This window comes from Delphinapterus leucas, chromosome 4 (assembly GCF_059928025.1).
Source record: "Delphinapterus leucas isolate spDelLeu-1000000601 "Yukka" chromosome 4, BTC_Dleu_Yukka2, whole genome shotgun sequence".
NCBI lineage: Eukaryota > Metazoa > Chordata > Mammalia > Artiodactyla > Monodontidae > Delphinapterus > Delphinapterus leucas.
In genome coordinates this window covers 108,625,581-108,645,440 of record NC_143132.1, presented here as the reverse complement: position 1 = coordinate 108,645,440, position 19,860 = coordinate 108,625,581, and the positions used below count along the sequence as shown (strand labels likewise).

Below are 19,860 nucleotides of genomic sequence, written 5' to 3'. Positions count from 1 at the left end.
CGTAATAAGAAATTGGGAAGCAAGAGAGTTCAAGCCCTTAGGAGCTCGACAATGTCAGAAGGCATCCCTATTCTTTTTATCCTGTGTGCTGCCATCCTCGTCTCGTTCATGATTTTGTCCTCAGGATTATCCCCCTCATTTAACAACAGGTAGAAATAAGCCACTCTTTTTTTTTTTTTTTTTTGCCGTACGCGGGCCTCTCACTGCTGTAGCCTCTCCCGTTGCGGAGCACAGGCTCCGAACGCGCAGGCTCAGCGGCCATGGCTCACGGGCCTAGCCGCTCCGCGGCATGTGGGATCCTCCCGGACCGGGGCACGAACCCATGTCCCCTGCATCGGCAGGCAGACTCTCAACCACTGAGCCACCAGGGAAGCCCATGCCACTCTTTACTAGTAGAAAATGGTCTAAGTGACCTTCTCTTGTAGCTCTGCCTCAAATTCACAAGCAGTTATAAAGTAGTGGAGAGAAAAGAGCAGCCTCAGACATGATGCATAAAGAGTCCCTTTATTATAAGTAATCAAAAGTAAACAAATACTCTCTTTAAACAAAAGTTAAATATGGCTGCCCAAAATGACTAAAATAATACAATGGCCAATAGTTAAACTCTCTCTTCATATATTATCACTACATGTATATCGCCCTCAACCTGATAACTTTTTATAGAGCGTTTCATTTTCCTAAAAGGATATTACATTAATCACAATTTATTTAAATTATTCTGATATTACATTTATAAGAATCATCTCTTAAATATTTAAATACATTAGAATGCAACTTTGATCATTTGGGGAAATTTCCCATTTCAACTCAATGAAAAATATTCATTATATTTATCCATTATATTTTATTCTTTTTGGAGTAGGTCACCTCCAGGTCTCTTGGAATATTTCATCCTTTTCTACGAAAGTGTATGCGACTCAGAAGTTCTCTGAACTTCAGTATTAAGGAGTAGTTATTCATGTTTTCTTTCCATGTTTCATAAGTCCTTCTAAATTTGTCATAATAGCTTTCTTTTTTCAAGTTGAAATCTGATCCAATTTTTTTTAAATAACTGTCTTTTTTCCATATTTCTCTCCAGGAGCCTTTGAATTTTTCCAAATAACTTTCTTTTTCAGATTCTTCCTTCCATATTCCTTCTCCTTTTTTTAAGGCTATTAATTCAGCTTTAAGTAAGTTTCTGTGAATTCTCCAATAGATTTTAGAATCATAATTTAGCCCTTTAACGAGAACAGTTTTGCCAAGGCCTCTTCTCAAAATTTCTTCATTCAGACTCACACTAAAATATCTACCCTTGAATAAAAAAATAACACAAGCCAATTATTTAATAAAGTTACTAGCATACCTGTAACACTTTATTTACTTTAAAATCAGTCATTCTGCAACTTGAGTCCTCCAAATAAAAGTCAAAAATATAAATGCAAAAGGGTCCTTAAGAGCTTAAAACAGTTAATGCTAGATCCAAGAATTTCATTACTAGAAGAGACCATTGCTCAAAGACAATTCACTCTTTTATAACATATAGTTCTCCACAGGCTCACTGGTCTCCTACCCAAAAATGTGCAGAAGCAATAAAGCACGAAAAGGGTTTTTTGGTTTTATTGTTGTCGTTTGGAGGGGAAATGGAGCACACACCAGATAGGTAAAATGACAGGAGGCCATAGCAAAAAAGAAACCAAAGAAAAGTAACGAAACTAAAACGTAGACAAATGCAAAATGAAATGAATCATCACTGAACTGTTAATTTAGGTTCAAAAGTCCAGTGTTTAAGGAAGGCACTGGCATGTAAATACATTTTTAAAAGATGTCCCATAAAATAACGAACATAAAAATAGTCCTGGCCCTTGAATCTTCACCCTTCAGGAAATTTCATTCATACCTCACTGCCTAATGAAACCAGATAAATGGGATTTTTTTTTTTTCTCGCTAATTTACAGTGTAAAGGAGATCCTGCTTAGCTATTTCCATAGTCCTTGTGGGATTTTAACTTAACAAGGTTAATTTTAACAAAGTATTAGTAATTTTATAGCTTCATTAGACAAGTAATTCACAGTTAAATTTTTTTAATGTGAAAACTAAAAATTTAAAGTAGGAAACATTTTCTAAGACTATATAAAGGAATAAAGTAACATTTTGTTCCTTTAAATGCAGTAACTTTTGGTACATGATGATAAGCGGCTAAGAAATACAGTTTTAAAGGGATTATCATATTTGTCTCAATGTTTTAAATTTAATGAGCTGAACCAAAATAAAAATAATTAAAATTCAACCTCACACTACAGTAAAATTCAACAGAAGTAAATTACCGAAATTGCATAAAGCATAATTTGGTCACCTTCTAGGAAAGAGTATAAGGTAAAGACAGATAATGTAAAGTGTGGGCTCAGAAGCCAGGAAGAGCTGGGCTTGAATACCGGTTCTTCTACTTGGTTACCCAGAGTCGCCCCTGTAAATGGGAATAAAATGATTCCATAGGGGGGTTTTGAGGATAAATAATATATACTCCTCAACTGAAAAGAGAAGTTAATATTTTTGTAAGGCCTTTGGGATCTTTTATATACTTTTGTATTATCAACTTAGTCAAGTGTAAGATGCTTCAACCAATCAGTATTGGATAATTCTTATTTTGAAAGAACTGAATGTGATCTGGACATGCAAAAATTAATGGATTTCACTAGGTGTTCTATTAATAATTCACAAAGCTTTAATAATTAAAATAGTTACAATTCTAATCACTTTAATGTGAGGTTATTTTTCTCTTCAGATTATTCTTGTTTGTTACATAATAAGGAACTTTAAAAATAAGAAAAATTACCCTTAATCCTGTTATAATAACATTTCAACTATTTTATTTTTCCATGTTCTTTTTTCAGTAATCGTCCACCAAAAGAAATTTGGAAGAAGGCACATCAAAGGACTCAAGACAGTGACAGGGCAACAGTAATGAAGCTCTCAGGCATCCGCAGTTACAGAATGGCTAATGGCCAGTCATAAAGGTAAGGAAACTCTGAGGCAATGTCTTCAGATGACTGACTACTGATCATGAATAGTATTTAAATAGGCTCAATTTAAATATGCCCAGTAGTATTAAATATGCTCAATGTTTTTAGAGTTCAAAGACTTATATGTTAAGGCATACCTATCTACAAGGTATTGGAACAGAATGAGCAATATTTACCTTCAGAAAACACCCTTGCTCTTTGCAATTTTCAGTTGACAAGTCGCACTCAACAAGTGGTTTATAATAACAAGTGTGATATAATGTCCATAAATAAATGTATAAGATACTCCTTAAACTGGCAATGTCCAGAGTCAATAATAATTCGAAGGTTTTTAACTTTTCTATTTTTTCTATAATAAACATATAAACATAATTTTTTCTATAATAAACAAATTTTATAGCAAAATTTATATATGAAACATCTAGTTCTCTATACATAATCACTGTGAGTCATACTTTAAAAAGACAAAAAATTCAGTCTCATTATATATTCAAGGCTCTGATTAATGACGAGTTTATGTATTAAATAATAAGAATAAAATATTGCTAGTTATTTCTTCACACTACTTACCTTATTCACTAAAAGGTAGCAAAAGAGTGCTGAATTCTCCTTTCCAAGAAGTTGGAACCATACTACTTGGGAAGGTTTTAGCTCTTTTTGTAACCACACCTTCCCAGTTTCAGTGAGTTCTACTCCAGCCAACTTAACCAGCAAAGCACCACACGGCTCTTCTAAAAGGGTTAGGGAGAAGAGAGTTTTAGCTTTAATACCACGTTGCAAAAGCAAATTCCAAAGTCATTTGGGCTCCAAAAAACAACTGGATATATTACGTTTATTTATAAATACCCAGACTATCTAGATATAGATCCATTCATTTCTATAGTCAACCTGTCTTTTAAAACAATACAAGTATGTAACAGATGGAAATTTCAAAAACTCATTTCAGTAAGATCCAGAACAGGATGTAGGGTTTAACCAATTTACCTTTTTAAAAAAAACCTGCCAGATTTGGGCTTCCCTGGTGGCGCAGTGGTTGGGAGTCCGCCTGCCGACGCAGGGGACGCGGGCTTGTGCCCCGGTCTGGGAAGATCCCACGTGCCGCGGAGCGGCTGGGCCCGTGGGACGTGGCCGCTGGGCCTGCGCGTCCGGAGCCTGTGCTCCGCGGCGGGAGAGGCCACAGCAGTGAGAGGCCCGCGTACCGCAAAAAAAAAAAAAAAAAAAACTGCCAGATTTATTTCTCTGCACACATACACGTAATGCTACAAGATATGTCGTTCAATAATATAAGCTCCTACGACCAATAGGACTGTATAAACTGCATTTTCACTTAATATACTAAGGATATTTTCCCATCTCAATAAATATTGATTAATATCAATATTATTTTTTTAATATACATCTTACAAAACTGACTTCCAGACAGGATTTTATCAATTTATTACCCAAGTAACATAGTGATAAGAAAGTCTGGGCAAACTCTTGATAAAATTTTAACCAATTAAACTTTAATAACAGGATTTTATTGCAGAAAAAGTTTATAACTTTCCATAAAGGATAATGGCTGACAAAAAAAAATCTTAATGACTTTTTTTGAAAGAAATTATACATTTAACATATGTTAAACTCTTATACAAGTAGCTGAAAGTATAAAGTTAAGTTCATTTAATTACTAGGGAAAAAGTAATACTTGAGTTCAGGAAGATATCCTAGAAGCTTGCCACAATATTATTTGATGATAGAAAAACATTTTCTTTAGGGCATGGGTTCTTGAAACCTGTCCTAGAGTTTCAGTTCGATAAGTATCAAAAGGTGTAAGTAGGATTATTTCCTTAGAAAAATCTGTGACACAGTAAATACACAAATTAGATTAAGGCAGAACATATAATAAAGACTAGATGAATTTAAATCATTGGTACATAATGAGTTAAGGGAAGCTTGAAGATTCTGAGGTCTCTCTTCAATCCTTTAATGCTGCCATCAACACCAGCTGTCTTCCAATAAAACATCCTCTAGTCTTTAAGACCAAAATTTTTGGGATCAAAAACATGAATTTAAGTCAACACTATCAACCTGAAGTATTAATGTCCTAATTCTTCACTTCACAAAAGGTCATTGGGATTCCTTTAAAATTAGCAATTCCCCATTAAGCATTTAAAATATGATGCGGCCAATAAAAATTTAAAAATAAATCTTCCAAGAACTAATCTACTGAATAAGGTTAGTTATATACATCATATATTTTTGCCCAAACAGTTGAGGTTTTTTTGAAAAAGGAGATGCAACTTTTAATGCTTATGATGTCTAATTTTAGCTTTGTGTGAATCCCTCTATCTTACCAGCTCTTCAACAAATCTTTTATGCACATATTTTAAAAAAGCCTAATTCATACTGTATTGGATGACACAGATGATGCCAAAGGTTATAAGGGGACAGCAACATGGGCTCCAGTGGAAGAGCCCAAGCGCAGGACTTGGGTTTTGCAGAATGAACAGAGAGGCAGGAGGAGGAAGAGGCAGTGAGTATGTCAAGTAAGGGAAAGACCATGGGCACCTGGAAAAAACGGCAGACATAAGATGAATATGGAAGCAAATCACCACTAAGGAGTTTGCTATATTTCTGTTCCATCAGATGGGTCGGAAACTTCATAACTAAATATTCTTAAGGTTTTTATAAAGATAGTACATGATAGAAAAACAACTGATTTATACCCTCAATTTAGAAAACATTATAAGTGAATTCATGACAATGGACAATTTCACGAGACAGGAGTATCACATACGTCAAAAAGATTATTTTTTACCATCCCCGGATAGAAGAAGCTTTGAGTAATATCCTCACTAGATTGCAGGTTTTGTGACTACTGTAGGATCACATCCATTGTTTGCCACTATATACTGAGACTGTGACAAAACAGCAGGCATTCAGTAAACATTTATTGAAGAAATGAAGTGTCCTAAGAGTTCCGCTTCATAAAAATTTTCAGCTCTGTGTGTGTTTGCCTCCTCATCATACACACCAAAGATAAGAGCATGGAAGGAAGGGATATCACAGAATAGTCATGGGGAAGGAGTCTTGGAAATATTATAATTCTCTTCTTTGATGGTGGTGGAAACCATAAGCCAAAACTAGAAATAGAACACAAGCTCTCCACGCCAATACACATTCTACTACACCACACAGACTCTACTCTGATGTAGTTTTCTGAGCTAAATCTTTTTGGTTAGAATGGCCTTAACTTGGGGAGCCTGAATCCTAGCCTTCCTTACAATAAAATCAAAAGTCCATCCCTGGGACTTCCCTGGTGGCGCAGTGGTTAAGAATCCTCCTGCCAATGCAGGGGACACGGGTTCGATCCCTGGCCCAGGAAGATCCCACATGCCGCAGAGCAACTAAGCCCATGCGCCACAACTACTGAGCCTGCGCGCCACAACTACTGAAGTCCGCACTCCCCAGAGCCCACGTGCTGCAACTATTGAGCCCACGCACCACAGCTACTGAAGCCCACATGCTCTAGGGCCAACGTGCCACAACTTCTGAGCCTGCGCACCTCGAGCCTGTGCTCCGCAACAAGAGAAGCCACCGCAATGAGAAGCCCGCGTACCGCAATGAAGAGTAGCCCCTGCTCACCACAACTAAAGAAAGCCTGTGTGCAGCAACAAAGACCAACGCAGCCAAAAAAATAAATTAATTTAAAAAATAAAAAATAAAAAAAAATAAAAGTCCATCTCTATCTTACAGGCCAGGTAGTAAAAATAGTGAAAGGAACATAAGGAGCTTTCAATTAACAGCTATTTTTAAATGAAAAAGATTATGCTGTAACATCTTATTATATCAGTCAAAATAGTGCTTGGAAAGCAACCTTCTAGTTCTATAACCATTTTATAAGTAAACAGGTTTAACAAATGAAAATGCAAAATGATCTCTTTAACATCAACAATTTATGTCAGTTACAAAAAGTATTAACACTACCGTTACATTTGTACTGGTTATCATCTGTTGGGACGAATAAGACATGTCTGTTTCTTTAACTTTTGCATCTGTATACATAAAGTTGTGGACTGGGTAGCAGAAAATCTGTTTTCTACCTTTGATTTCATCAACTGTTAGGTAGATGGCTTCATACATGGCCTTTAACTTCTATAGAAAATATTTAAATAAGTGGGGGAGAAAAGTAAGTTTCCTTTCAGCTCTAAAATTTTGATTGTTCGTACCAACTTGATAAACATTTTTATTTGATGTGAAACCCATTAATAACAATATGTGTTTATGGCAATTAGAGTGCTGTGGCATTGCTCGACTTCTGGGGCAGATTCCCACTGAATACCATCCCTGAAGTTGTGCGATGTACAGCCTGGACAATCACAAGTGATGACCTTGCTGTCTAAGCACTAAAGAATCATCACTATTTCAGACAGGAGAGATTTAAATTATTGTAGCATTATTACAACAACTAAGAAGGTAGAGGACTTATGAAGTATAAACCATGCTTAGAGCTGAAATGGCCATTAAATGGCCAAATAAACATCTCAGGTATCTTTCTTTAGGGAAAAATACTGTTTGATTTGTTAAAGAAGTCAATCATTTCAGGTATGTCTGGGGAAAAAAAATTAATCTTATTCCTTTGCAGCCCTATCTAATTGAACAGAGTGATATTCATTCATCTGAGGCTAAAGAAATAAGAATCCCTTTCTTCAAAACAGTAAAATAATATTAAGAAGATCTTTAAATGTAACTCAGTTAATTCATTTGACAAATTTTGCCAAGTCTCTGCTAGCTAACAATTATTTTTCTAGGGACTGTGAATAATGAGATAGATAAGAAAAGTTCCCTGCCCACCAGGGGCTCACAGTTTAATAGAAGGATATAAACCTAGATATATAATTACAGGAAAATGTGTTTCAGTACTTTAATTGCAGTGTGTATAAATTGCTTGGGGGACAGGAAAGAAAGAGGCTAATTCTGCTTGGGAGTTAAGGAGAGCTTCACAGAAGAGCTGACATTTGAGCTAGATCCTAAAGAATCCACAGGAGCCAAGTCACTCTGGGCAAAGAACTATGCCCAGGGCATGAGAACACATGGAAGCAGCAGGCATGTCTGTGTGGCTGGGGGCTTTGCCATGAAGCAGGGAGAAATGGGAATTGCAGCAGCAAAGCTATGGACTCTGCCCAGCTCTCCAGCCTCCTTTGGTGTCTCTTGTCCCCTTTTTCCCTATGCCCTGGCCAGACGAGCCTTCACGTGCTTACCAAAAGAGCCAACTCATCCCCACACATATTCTTCCTAGCCAGCCCCCTCCCATTCTTCGGGTATCTGATTAAATAGCAACTCCTCAGTGAGGCCTTCTCTGACTACTATATATGTAGGTTCGCCCTTCATACAACCTCCAATAATTCTCATCCTATACCCTGACCCTCTTCTTCATAGCTCTTAGGACAATTTTTCATTTGTCTGTTGCCCATCTTCCACCTGTACTATAAGCTCCAAGGGGTAGAGTGGTCTTGTTTATTTCACTCCGCACGTATGGCTAGCATAGGACCTAGAACATAACATGTGCTCAATATTTGTGGAATAAATGCTTGAATGCCTGAATGAACGACTGAGTGGTTGAATAAGAAAAGGAGGGAAGGAAGAAAAGAAATCTAGAGCCAAATTAAATAGTTCTTGTATGTAAGTCAAGAATTTGGACTTTCCCTCATAGACAATGGAAAGTTACTAAAAATTAAAATGACTTTTTTTTGCTATTTTTAAAATAACTTCTAATAAAGGAACATTAAAATAGTTATTTAGTGTTATTATTTTTGCACCTTACTTACTTCTCCATGAAGATATAATAGGTAAAGTAATGGGAATATGTTCAATCTCTAAACCATTCTCGGTTATTCGGCGTAGTCGTCCTCGTAGTTTAACATTCCTTCTTATAAATTCTACTGGAATATCTGAAGGACTTGTGAATTTTGATGTCTGTTGATTTACAAGGAGAAAAATATAACATTTTATTACCATTTTCATATTAAAATTAAGCATGTCAAATTCTCTAAACATTTTAAAGAAGATATAACCACTGGAAATTTTTTATTTGGTTCTTAATTTTATATTAAAATTTTAATAAGATTTAACACAAAGTGTTTATGGGAACATTATTTAGAAATATTTAGTCATTATTTTACTATTTCAAGCTACTATATAGAGAACATTAAACAGACTCCTAATTTCTAAAAGCCTACATCCTCGAAATATGACACAATCCATCAAAAAGCAGTGAGTCTAAACATGGCACCACACAAATCTGGCTAAATAGTCACTATCCTATACTATAGATGTACCATCTATTCATGCAGGTACTGCTGGGAGAACCTAACCAAAACTGAGGCAAGTTAAATTTGACTACTAATCAACAAGGTTTTTTCCCTTATTTTTTATCTTATAGGAGAAAAAGGCCCCTCCCAAAAGGCCAACATTAGGAATTTATTTAAATACCTAACACCTTGGAGTTAGTCAACATTTTATACCTGTGTCTTCCATATTAACAGTACTATAGAGATAACCTTAATTCATAATCATGGCTGGGTGAGAACCTCATACAGGCAGAAGGATAAATGAGTACCCAACTTCCTAAGATAGTAAAGTTGGTCTAAACATTAAAAAAATTTTTTTCAAACAAGAAAAATATTGTAGCAGACAAATCCAGAATGTGGAATGTTAAAAATGGGATAAATGATTTGGTTACTCTAACAAATCAATGGAGTAAAGGGGAAAAAATGGGGGTGGGGTTCTAGACTGTTATAAAATAAATGAGTCATAAGAGATATAACAAACAAACGCAATATATGAACCATTTGAATCCTGATTCGAACAGATCATCTATTGAAAAAAGACACCACTGAGACAATCAAGGAACTCTTAATATGGTCTGGGTATTAGATGATGCTAAGGGGTTATTAATTATCTTAGATGTGATAATGTTCTAGGACAGACGGACACTGTGAGTCTCCTGATGCGGCACAACAGGAAGCAGTATACACCGTCACCTTCTTGTTCACACTAAATCTACCAAGGAAACACAAATCTAGACTGTGGGACATTCTCTAAGACAAGTGGCTTGGGCTCTTCAAAAATGGCAGTGTCATGACAGACAAAAATTAAACATAAAGTGGGATAAAAGTCTAGGTTAAAGGAGACTAAAGAGACATGACAACTAAATACAGTGTGTGATCCTGGGCTGAACCTTCGACTGGGGAAAAAACAGCTACAAAGGATATTTTCAGAAGATAAATATGAATATGAACTGGATTTTAGATATTACTGTAAAAATATTAAATTTATTAGCTGTGATATTAATGTGACTATGTAGGAAAATATCCCTGCTCTTAGGAAGTACACTATGAAGTCCTTATGGGACAAGTTCCATCATGTCTGCAACTTGCTTTCAAATGGTTTCACTGAGGGAGAGAGAAAGCACAACCATGGCAAAATGTTAACAACTGGTGAATCTAGATAAAAAGGAGGTGACTGCTTTTTCTAGAGAAAACACTGTGAGGAAAAAGATTCTGAAGATATGTATTGTCAGCATTCATTCAAGAATGTGGAATATGCAGAACATAAACAAAAGGGAAGAGAAATCCTAAATCAAACACACAAGAAAAGTTTGAGTGAGTCACCTGACAGAAGTTGTCTATGAAAAGTTTATGGGAAAGACACAGAAATGTGGGCTAAACATCCACATAGATGGCTCCCAATATGGTTCTGTGGCATCCCTAGGGTAGCACTGATGAGTTAATGTCAATGGGAGGGGCGCTCTAGGAGTAAGCCACAGGGCTCTGACCTGGATCCTCTCCAGTGACTTGAATGAGAGCATAAGGATCGAACATCAGCAGGTCTGATGCTTGGAAGGGTATGAATACTAAGTCGGAGTTAGTATTTTAAAAGATCCTGACAGGGCTTCCCTGGTGGCGCAGTGGTTGAGAGTCCGCCTGCTGATGCAGGGGACATGGGTTCGTGCCCTGGTCCGGGAAGATCCCGCATGCTGCAGAGCGGCTGGGCCCGTGAGCCGTGGCCGCTGAGCCTGTGCATCTGGAGCCTGTGCTCCGCAACAGGAGAGGCCACAACAGTGAGAGGCCCGCGTACCGCAAAAAAAAAAAAAGATCCTGACAATTAGAATGAATAGCTACAACATAAAAGTCTGCCCCTGTATCCTCCCAAACTAAAGGATAGAAGAGAATAAAGCAGTATATATGGAAAAGATTTACAGGTTTTAGTTAATTGTGAACTCAAAATGAGTGAAAATGTGACAAGGCTGCCAAAAACAAAAAGTGCAAACTCCCTCTCCTCTTTGCCCAGCACCCCCCCCCCACAACTCCCCTCTGCAAAGTTCCACCCAAAGCAACATTATTAGAAGCAGGATCCAGAACAAGAGAGGTGAGGGAGAGAATACTCTAAATCAGGCTCTAAGTGGAATCTATCTGGCTGTTCTGGGTGTCATATTTCATAAAAGGCTTCATTGAACTGGAACAAAGCCAGAAGAGGAGAAAAAAGATGGTAAAGAGCCTGGAAACTACATCACCTGAGAAAACCAAGAGTATTTTGCCCAGGGAAGCAAGACTTAGAAGGAGTAGAGAGAGACATTAAAGATGTCTTCAACTACTACAGGTCCGTCCTTTAAATTCTGAGGTGTTTTCATTAAAGGATACACATAAAAGGGCAAAAGTGTGCCTTGATGTTTGGAGTTTTGGAAGTTATTAAGGAGCTAGGGGAGGAAATGGAAAAACGTAGAACCCAATGTTCTACTTTCACGAAGCTCACAGTCTATGTGAAGAACCTCTAAAGGCAGATCCCACTGCATCTACCTCATGATGGGAGGAATCCAATAATCCCTCAACAGCCAAAAGTTCAGTGCAGCATTTCTGTGACACAGAAGGCATCATCTGGAAGAGGAAAAGACAATATGCATAAAACCAGAATACAACTATAGAGCAACACATGAATAGGTTTAATATAAAGTGTAAGTGCTAAAGGGTCAAAATGGAAAGGATAGGAACACCTGAGGAAGACATCTTTCAACAAAAAAATCCTGAGTTTGTGATAAACACAGCCTGCTCTCCGGAGCAGGCAGAAAGATGATCCCACTAACAAGGGTGCTATGCCCAAGCTTCAGAGGGTGAAGGGCATGTCCTAAAGGCAAACAGACAAAAGCTGGAAGCATCGCAGTGAAGAGAAAATAATAAGGGTTTTAAATTCAGGAAGATGTCATATGAAATCCAGTTCTGCCATGTACTAGCTGGATGATCTTGTCAGAGTTATTTCTCTGACCATCCAGCTCCTCATCTATAAAAGTTAGGCATAAGAATACCTCTATCACAGAATTATTTTACCTATTAAATGAAATTATATATATAAAGGGCTCAGCACAGTACCAAACTTAATAATCTTTTTTATTTTTTAAATACGAAATTTGGAATTGTCAATCTGTAACTGAAAGAATATGAGAAACTGATAAACTCTCAAAGGGAAGAAGAAGGAGAGAAAACCAGCAATCCAAAAAGAAAGCTGGAGAGGAATTATCAAGGCTCCTTGTGGCAAGATATCAATGCAACATCCATTCCCAAACCCATTCTCCCTTGCCAACATGCTCTGTATGGGGTGGAAAAGCCGAACGGCCACTTGCCCAGCCTACTTTCCCCAGCTAGAGGTGGCCATGTGACAAAAGGATGTGAGCAAAGGTCTACAGAGGGCTTCCGGGAACATTTTTGCTTTTTGCATAAAAGGAAAAGATGCGGCTGGCACCTTCCTTCCTTTTTCCTCTCCTCCTGCCTTGAGCAGCCTGCTATAGCAGCCATCTGTGCCATGAGGAAAGGCAAGGAAAATCAGACAGACCTAAATTCTATGTTACTGAGTCGGGGAAGCAATGCTAGCAGCCTCTAACCTCCAAACTTCTTGTGACATGAGAAAAATCAACTTTTTAATTGGTTAAGCCACTGTTGATTGGGGTTTCTCTTATTTCTAGCTAAACATCTCCAACTGTTCTATAACAGAGTTTTTTATCCCCTAGTGTTCCAATGTTCTTTTTCTCTTCCTTAGTCTGCTCTTCTCATCACTATTATCAAAAACCATAAAATCTAAGAAAAAGACACCAAACTTAGGTCTAAAATAAATAACGTCATAACTATATATATATATATATATATATATATATATCATTGAATAATTTGCATAAGTCAATGACGTACCTAACATAAGCAGGATTAGGACATGAAAGTCAATGAGAAAAAAAAAGAAGAATTAAAGTCAGTGAGAATAAAAGTGAACATAATAAACAGTAACACACTCTGATTTTTTTTTTTTTGCGGTACGCGGGCCTCTCACTGTTGTGGCCTCTCCCGTTGCGAAGCACAGGCTCCGGACGCGCAGGCTCAGGGTCCACGGCTCACGGGCCTAGCCGCTCCGCGGCATGTGGGATCTTCCCGGACCGGGGCACGAACCCATGTCCCCTGCATCCGCAGGCGGACTCTCAACCACTGCGCCACCAGGGAAGTCCGTCACACGCTGCTTTTAATATTACCAAAGTGAAGTCTGAACTATATACTAAAAATAACGAAAAACTTACAATGATCTCTAATTGATTCATGTGTTTTTTTAAGGGCTAATAAGAGAAATGATCCCTCAGCACTATTTTCCCCTTAACTCTTAATCAGATAATTTAATATTTTGGCAATTTTGGAAACTTCAAAATACAGATATGTCATGGAATGTAGAGATATAAGAAAATGAAAAAAGTAGAATGAAAAGAACTAAAGTTTCAAAAGCTCCATTCTAGAAGAATATACATAGGCTAAAAATGAATGACTTACAAAACCATGGAGCTGTTATAAGAAAGAGCCTATTAAATATAAGGTTAAAAATGAGTTCAAGCCCCCCCACCCCAAAAAAGACAGCCACTTCAATAAATAGTGCTGGGAAAACCGGACAGCTACATGTCAAAGAGTGAAACTGGACTACACTCCATGCACAAAAATAAATTCAAAATGGATTAAAGACTTAAACGTAAGGCCTGAAACCATAAACCTTCTAGAATAAAACACAGGCAGTATGCTCTTTGCCATCAGTCTTATCAGTACTTTTTTGGATATGCCTCCTCAGGCAAAGGAAACAAAAGTGAAAATAAACAAATGGGACATCAAACTTAAAAGCTTTTGCACAGTGAAGGAAACTGTCAACAAAACAAATAGGCAGCCTACTGAATTCGAGAAGATATTTATTTACAAGTGATATACCGAATAAGAGCTTAATTTCCAAAATATACACAGAAGTTATACAATTCAGCATCAAAAAAACAAACAACCCAATTAAAATATGGGCAGAAGACCTAAAGATATATTTTTCCAAAGAAGGTATACAGATGGTCAACAGGCACACGAAAAGATGCTCGACATCACTAATCATCAGGGAAATGCAAATCAAAACCACAATGAGATATCACCTCACACTTGTCCGAATGGCTATTATCATAAAGACAACAAATAACAAGTGTTGGTGAGGATGTGGAGAAAAGGGAACCCTTGTGAACTGTTGGTGGGAATATAAATTGGTTTTGCCACTATGCATAACAGTATGGAGGTTCCTCAAAAAATTAAAAATACAACTACCATATAATTGAGCAATTCCACTCCTGGGTATTTGTCCAAAGACAACGAAAACACTAATTTGAAAAGATATATGTACTCACATGTTCACTGCAGCATCATTTACAGTGGCCAAGATATGGAAGCAACCTAAATGCCTATCGATAGATGAATGGATAAAGAAGATGTGGTATGTATATATACAATGGAATATTACTCAGCCATAAAAAAGAATGGAATCTTGCCACTTGCAACAACATGGATGGACCTAGAGGGTATTATGCTAAATGAATAAGTCAGACAGAGAAAGACAAATACTGTATGATTTCACTTATACGTGGACTCTGAAACATAAATGAACAAATGCAACAAAACAGAAACACAGTCATACATACAGAGAACAAACAGTTGGTTGCCAGAGGGGAGGGGAGTGAGGGAAGGAAAGAAATAGGTAAGGGAGATAGGACTAGGAGATAAACTTCTAGTTACAAAATAAATGAGTCACGGGTATGACGTGTACAGCATGGGGAATTTAGTCAGTAATTATGCAATATCTTTGTATAGTGACATGGTAACTAGACTCGTGGTGATCATTTTGAAATGTATTGAAATATCAAATCACTACGTTGTGTAACAGGAAGTAACACAGTGTTGTAGGTCAATTTTACTTCAAAAACAAACTCATAGAAAAAGATCAGATTTGTGGTTAGGAGAGGTGGGGGTAGGGGAAGGGGGAACTTGGAAGGTACAAACTTCTAGTTATAAGATAAACAAGTACTAGGGATGTAATGTTCAACATGATTAATATAATGAACACTGCTGTAAGTTATCTATGAAAGTGGTTGAGAGAGGAAATTCTAAGACTTCTCATCACAAGGAAAAAAATTTTTTTTCTATTTATTTAATTTCATATCTATATGAGATGATGGATGTTCACTAAATTTACTGTGGTGATCATTTCATGAGGTATGTAAGTCAAATCATTATGCTGTACATCTTAAACTTATACTTTCACTGTATGTCAATTACCTCTCAGTTTAAAAAGATGAGTGCAAGGCACTAAAACAAAAAGAAGGGAAAAGAGAGACAAAAGTTTTGAAATTGGTGTCTGGGTGAAAAGGCAACAGTTGGAAAAGATATAGTATGATAAAGTAATGGGGTGTAGTCAATGATAATACAAAACAATATAGAGATAAGTGTAGGAAATAAATATATATAGAAGCAATATATCCATCGCAGTTGGATGACACATGACACTGACACTGAACGTGACACTGAAATTACATCCTATGATAACAATAAAGTGTATTAAAAAATACTTGTAAATCTTGAATTATCAAATGGATTTCCACAATGTCTATTATTAATACATTATTGAAAAGGCAAAAAAATACACTAAATGAAAGCATAAATTATTTAGTTCTAAGGGACATAATTCAACGGCGATTTAAATTTAATACCACCATAGGAAACACTTTTGACTGTTTTCAACATCTGAAATGCAAATTTAGTGGTTACACCATTCTAGCAAATTAAATCCTTTTCAGATTCCTTTTTAAGCAGGAAGAAAAATGATTATGGAAATACAGGCTGTGCAATTACTTTCCATAAAATCCTGTGGATGTGTTACTTTTAAACCAACATCTTAAAATATGTTCATTGTTCTAAAATACTATTTAAAAGCTTCTAATATGAATAACAAAATGATACACCGCTTGAGATATCATCTTTCTCGTTTGAAGTGAGAAAAATTAACTGTCTGGTGCTTATCATAATGTCTTCTTCATTTTTTTAACTTACCAGTCGAACACTTCTTAGAAGTAACATTACTCCAGCTATGGCCATTACGGTGCTGATGTTCTTCAAAAAGAGATTTAATGATTAATCCTAATTATTACTCACAATAGTGAAAGTACTAATTAGAAGGCAGAAAAAAATCCTCTCTGTACCTAACTGCCCAAATAAGGCATATCCTTCAACTAAAGGTCCACTTCTTCCAAAAAAACTAACTGCCCACCCGCCCATTAATCTTCCCCTTTTTCTCCAACCAAACTGGCACACACAGTAATTATATACGTAATATGGTACTGCTCTCTATTGACTGTATTGCTTTAACCATGAGTTCCCTGAATGCATGAACTAGTCTAATACTTACTTCTTCTGCAAGACCCACAGGAACTCCATAACCCTGAGTCTGCAGGCAGAATTTAAGTATCTGGTAGAAAACTTTATCACCAAAACCTTAAAATATAGCACTTGGGAAATACATGTTGCAAACAGTTGGGAAAAACTTAGCGATACCTTTGAAGTGCTTCGTTTAAACTGAAACAGACCTAAAGGAGTTTAATTAATTTAATAAGGATACTGTAATTCCCTCAACAGTGGTAATCTAACATGCTTTCCTTCAATAAATACAACTAAGCATATAAGAGATGAAGTTGAAAATATACACAAGGGTATTCTGTGATTGGATTATTTGGAATGAACTATCCATGTGCTTGCTAACTTAACACTGTTTCCTCCCCAGTGCTGATGAGGTTATTTTTTAATTTGTAATAACCAATGCATCTCTTCCTGCTTAACTGGAAGAACCAAGGCCTTGTCAATTAACATATATGTGTGTGCATATTCACATATATATATTGCATTAATGCTACAAATATTTATCTAGCACTTACTAAGTGGTATTTACTACTCTAAGGACTGAGCTGCACTGGTGAGTGAAAACAGACATGGTCCTGGCTCTTGTGCTGCTTGGCTGCAAAGTATTTGCAAAGCTGATGATCCTACTCAATTTCCCAGCAGAATTCAACAAAGTTAATCACTCCATCTGAACGCATACTCTTCACTTGGCTTCCAGGACACCTGGTTTTCCTGATATTCCTCCTCCTCCCTGTCTGTTCCTTCCTAGTCTTTGCTGACCTCCTTTTCAGGCCCCAAATTCTAAATGTTAGAGAGGCCCCCAGGTCTCAGTTCTAGGGCTTCTTCAGGAGCTTTTCTGACTGGCTCCAAGACGTCATCCAAGCTTTAAATACTACTCAAGGTTTATGCAGCCCATTCCCAAAGTTATATGCCCAGTTCTGATTTCCCTTCAATACATGACTCCTGTCTCCAGTTGCCTAGAACATCTACAGCTACGTTTAGAAGTCTAATGACCATCTTCAAGTTCACTCATCTCCATCTAGAGGTCTCATAGGCATCCTCAAGTTCACACGTGCAAAAAGCTCCCTAGATTTCCCTAACAATTCATTTATCCCAACTCCTCTATATCAGCAATTTCCAACACCATTCACGAAGCAGGCAGCCCCCTTTATTCCTCTTTGTTAGAAAGAAAGGAATCACCACAATCCTCTCTTGTCTAGTCGCCGAAAATGCAGCCTCCCTCCCCCCCCGCCCCTGCCCTTTGTTGGAACTCCAATGGCCTCTCACTGCATTAAAGAAACGAACTCCTCCATTCTCCGCAGGCCTATGGAGTTACGTGCCCAGCTTTGGTGTCTGCCCGGCCCTTCCCAACCGCCCCCGCGGCCCCGCACACGCTGCCCTGACCGGGCGGCCCTCGAGCTGCTCCCCCGCGGCCTTCCATGCCTCCCCGGCCCGGCGGGTCCGCTGCCCGGGCCTCCCCAGGACGCGTCTCCCTCAGGCTCGCGCCGCGCCGCCCGCGCCCACCACCTGCCCGGCCGGCGGGTCTGCGGTACCCGGACGAGACGCAGGTGGTCGTCTGCCCATTGCGAGATCCACGCCACCACATTGGGCGCCGCTCGGTCCCGGTCCCGCGGCGGGGTGCCGGCGGCCGCGGGCCTCCCCGCCATGTTCCCAGCCTCCCGCGAGCCCGCGCCGCCTCTTTGACCGGGCGACAGGGGGCGCCTCTCTCCGCAAGAGGGCGGACGTGTTCGCGTTCCTCCGGCTGGAGGGGAAGCCGTCCAAGCGGACCGCCGGGTCCCCTTCTCCGCAGCCTAGGAGTGGCCGGGGGCAGGCCTCCCAACCCATAATGAGATATCTTCACAGTGACCCCAGCATTTATGCAGGGTTTTCCCACAGCGCAGGAGCTCTCTGTGATATGGGAACAGGAGCTGCAGAATTCCTGGCCATGCTGATGGGAGATGATCACTTTCAACTTGCTTAACTCACATCTGTGGGTAGCATGTGCCACACAAGAAAGAAGACTGAAGTAGATCATTCCTTACACCTGCTCCCAAATATAACAAGATGCGTATTTCTTATAGTTGAATTGTTGCTTCCTAAGCCAAATATGCTCTAAATCTTTGAACTGTTAATTGATTAAATGTAGGGAGCTGACATATTCCAAAAATCAATACATGGATATTAACTTATTGCGGTAATCATTTTGCAGTATATGCTTATATCAAATCATTATGGTGTACACCTAAAACTAGGAAGTGTTATGTCAATTATATATCAATAAAAAATCAATACAGTTAGTGTATTTTAAAACAAACAAAAATAAGTCACAGTACAGTGCAAATTATATAATATTTATGTAAAAACAATTGTGTGTCTGAACCATGAAAAGCTGTGCAAGAAACCTGTAACAGGGATTACCCCTGGGAGGAAGGATCTGGGGGTAGGAATGGGAGGGAGGTTTCACTATCTGCCGGCTCTAACAGAACATTTTGCAAAGACAGAAATGTTCTGTATCTGCACTGTCCAGTTTCATAGGTAATAGCCACATGTGGCTATTGTGTGCTTGAGATGTAGCTAGTGCAACTAAGGAATTGAATTTTTAATTTTATTAATTTTGATTAATTTACATCATCACAACTGGCTAGTGGCTACCATATTGGACAGTTCTGTTTTACCGTAAGCATATATTCCCTTTAAAAGTCAAAATAGAGTATGCTGTATTCCTAATAACACATATTATAAGGATTGCTTCAAGGAATGTGTTGTCTGAGTACTATAGTCAATGCAAAGTAAATACAATAGCTAACACTTAGATCTTTCTTACTATGTGCCAGGCGCTGTCCTAAATACTTTTCATATATTAACACCTTTGATCCTCATAGCAACTTTATGAAGTAGACACTATTATTAATCTCAGTTTTAAAGAGGAAGTATTTACAGAGTGATTAAGCCAGTAGCCAAGGTCACCCAGCCAAAAAGTGGTGAGCTGGGACGTAGTGCTGGGATTCAACTCAGCCAATTGGCTCAGTCTGTGCACTTAACAACACGGACTCCCACAAAGGCAATCAGCTAAATCACATAAATCCTTATAAATTTCCAGTGATGGT

At 38.1% G+C, this 19,860-nt stretch overlaps 3 protein-coding genes across 3 annotated transcripts in view; all 3 read right to left on the bottom strand.

Moving 5' to 3' along the window:
- The window catches only part of PLCH1 (phospholipase C eta 1), a 269,122-nt gene extending 265,463 nt beyond the window's left edge, over positions 1-3,659 (bottom strand). Inside the window, exon 1 of the mRNA XM_089910967.1 lies at positions 3,570-3,659. The gene's annotated coding sequence lies outside the window, so the exon portion shown is untranslated. The remainder of the gene's footprint in view (positions 1-3,569) is intronic.
- MISO1 (mitochondrial inner membrane subdomain organizer 1) lies at positions 64-18,482 on the bottom strand. Its single transcript, XM_022573839.2, has 5 exons — positions 18,307-18,482; positions 16,412-16,471; positions 8,810-8,957; positions 3,570-3,730; positions 64-1,290 (listed from the first exon to the last, which is right to left on the bottom strand). The coding sequence occupies exons 1-5, from the start codon at positions 18,418-18,420 to the stop codon at positions 889-891; spliced, it is 885 nt and encodes a 294-aa protein (XP_022429547.1). The 5' UTR covers positions 18,421-18,482; the 3' UTR covers positions 64-888.
- SLC33A1 (solute carrier family 33 member 1) overlaps positions 11,840-19,860 on the bottom strand; it is a 40,177-nt gene continuing 32,156 nt past the window's right edge. The window contains exon 7 of the mRNA XM_022573819.2: positions 11,840-11,917. The gene's annotated coding sequence lies outside the window, so the exon portion shown is untranslated. The remainder of the gene's footprint in view (positions 11,918-19,860) is intronic.

Coding starts and splice junctions, on each gene's coding strand:
- MISO1 (XM_022573839.2), bottom strand. CDS start 18,420: ATGGCGGGGAGGCCCGCGGCCGCCGGCACCCCGCCGCGGGACCGGGAC. Junction 8,958..16,411: donor TTCTAAGAAGTGTTCGACTG/GTAAGTTAAAAA, acceptor GTAAATCAACAG/ACATCAAAATTCACAAGTCC. Junction 3,731..8,809: donor TATTATATCTTCATGGAGAA/GTAAGTAAGGTG, acceptor TAACCCTTTTAG/AAGAGCCGTGTGGTGCTTTG.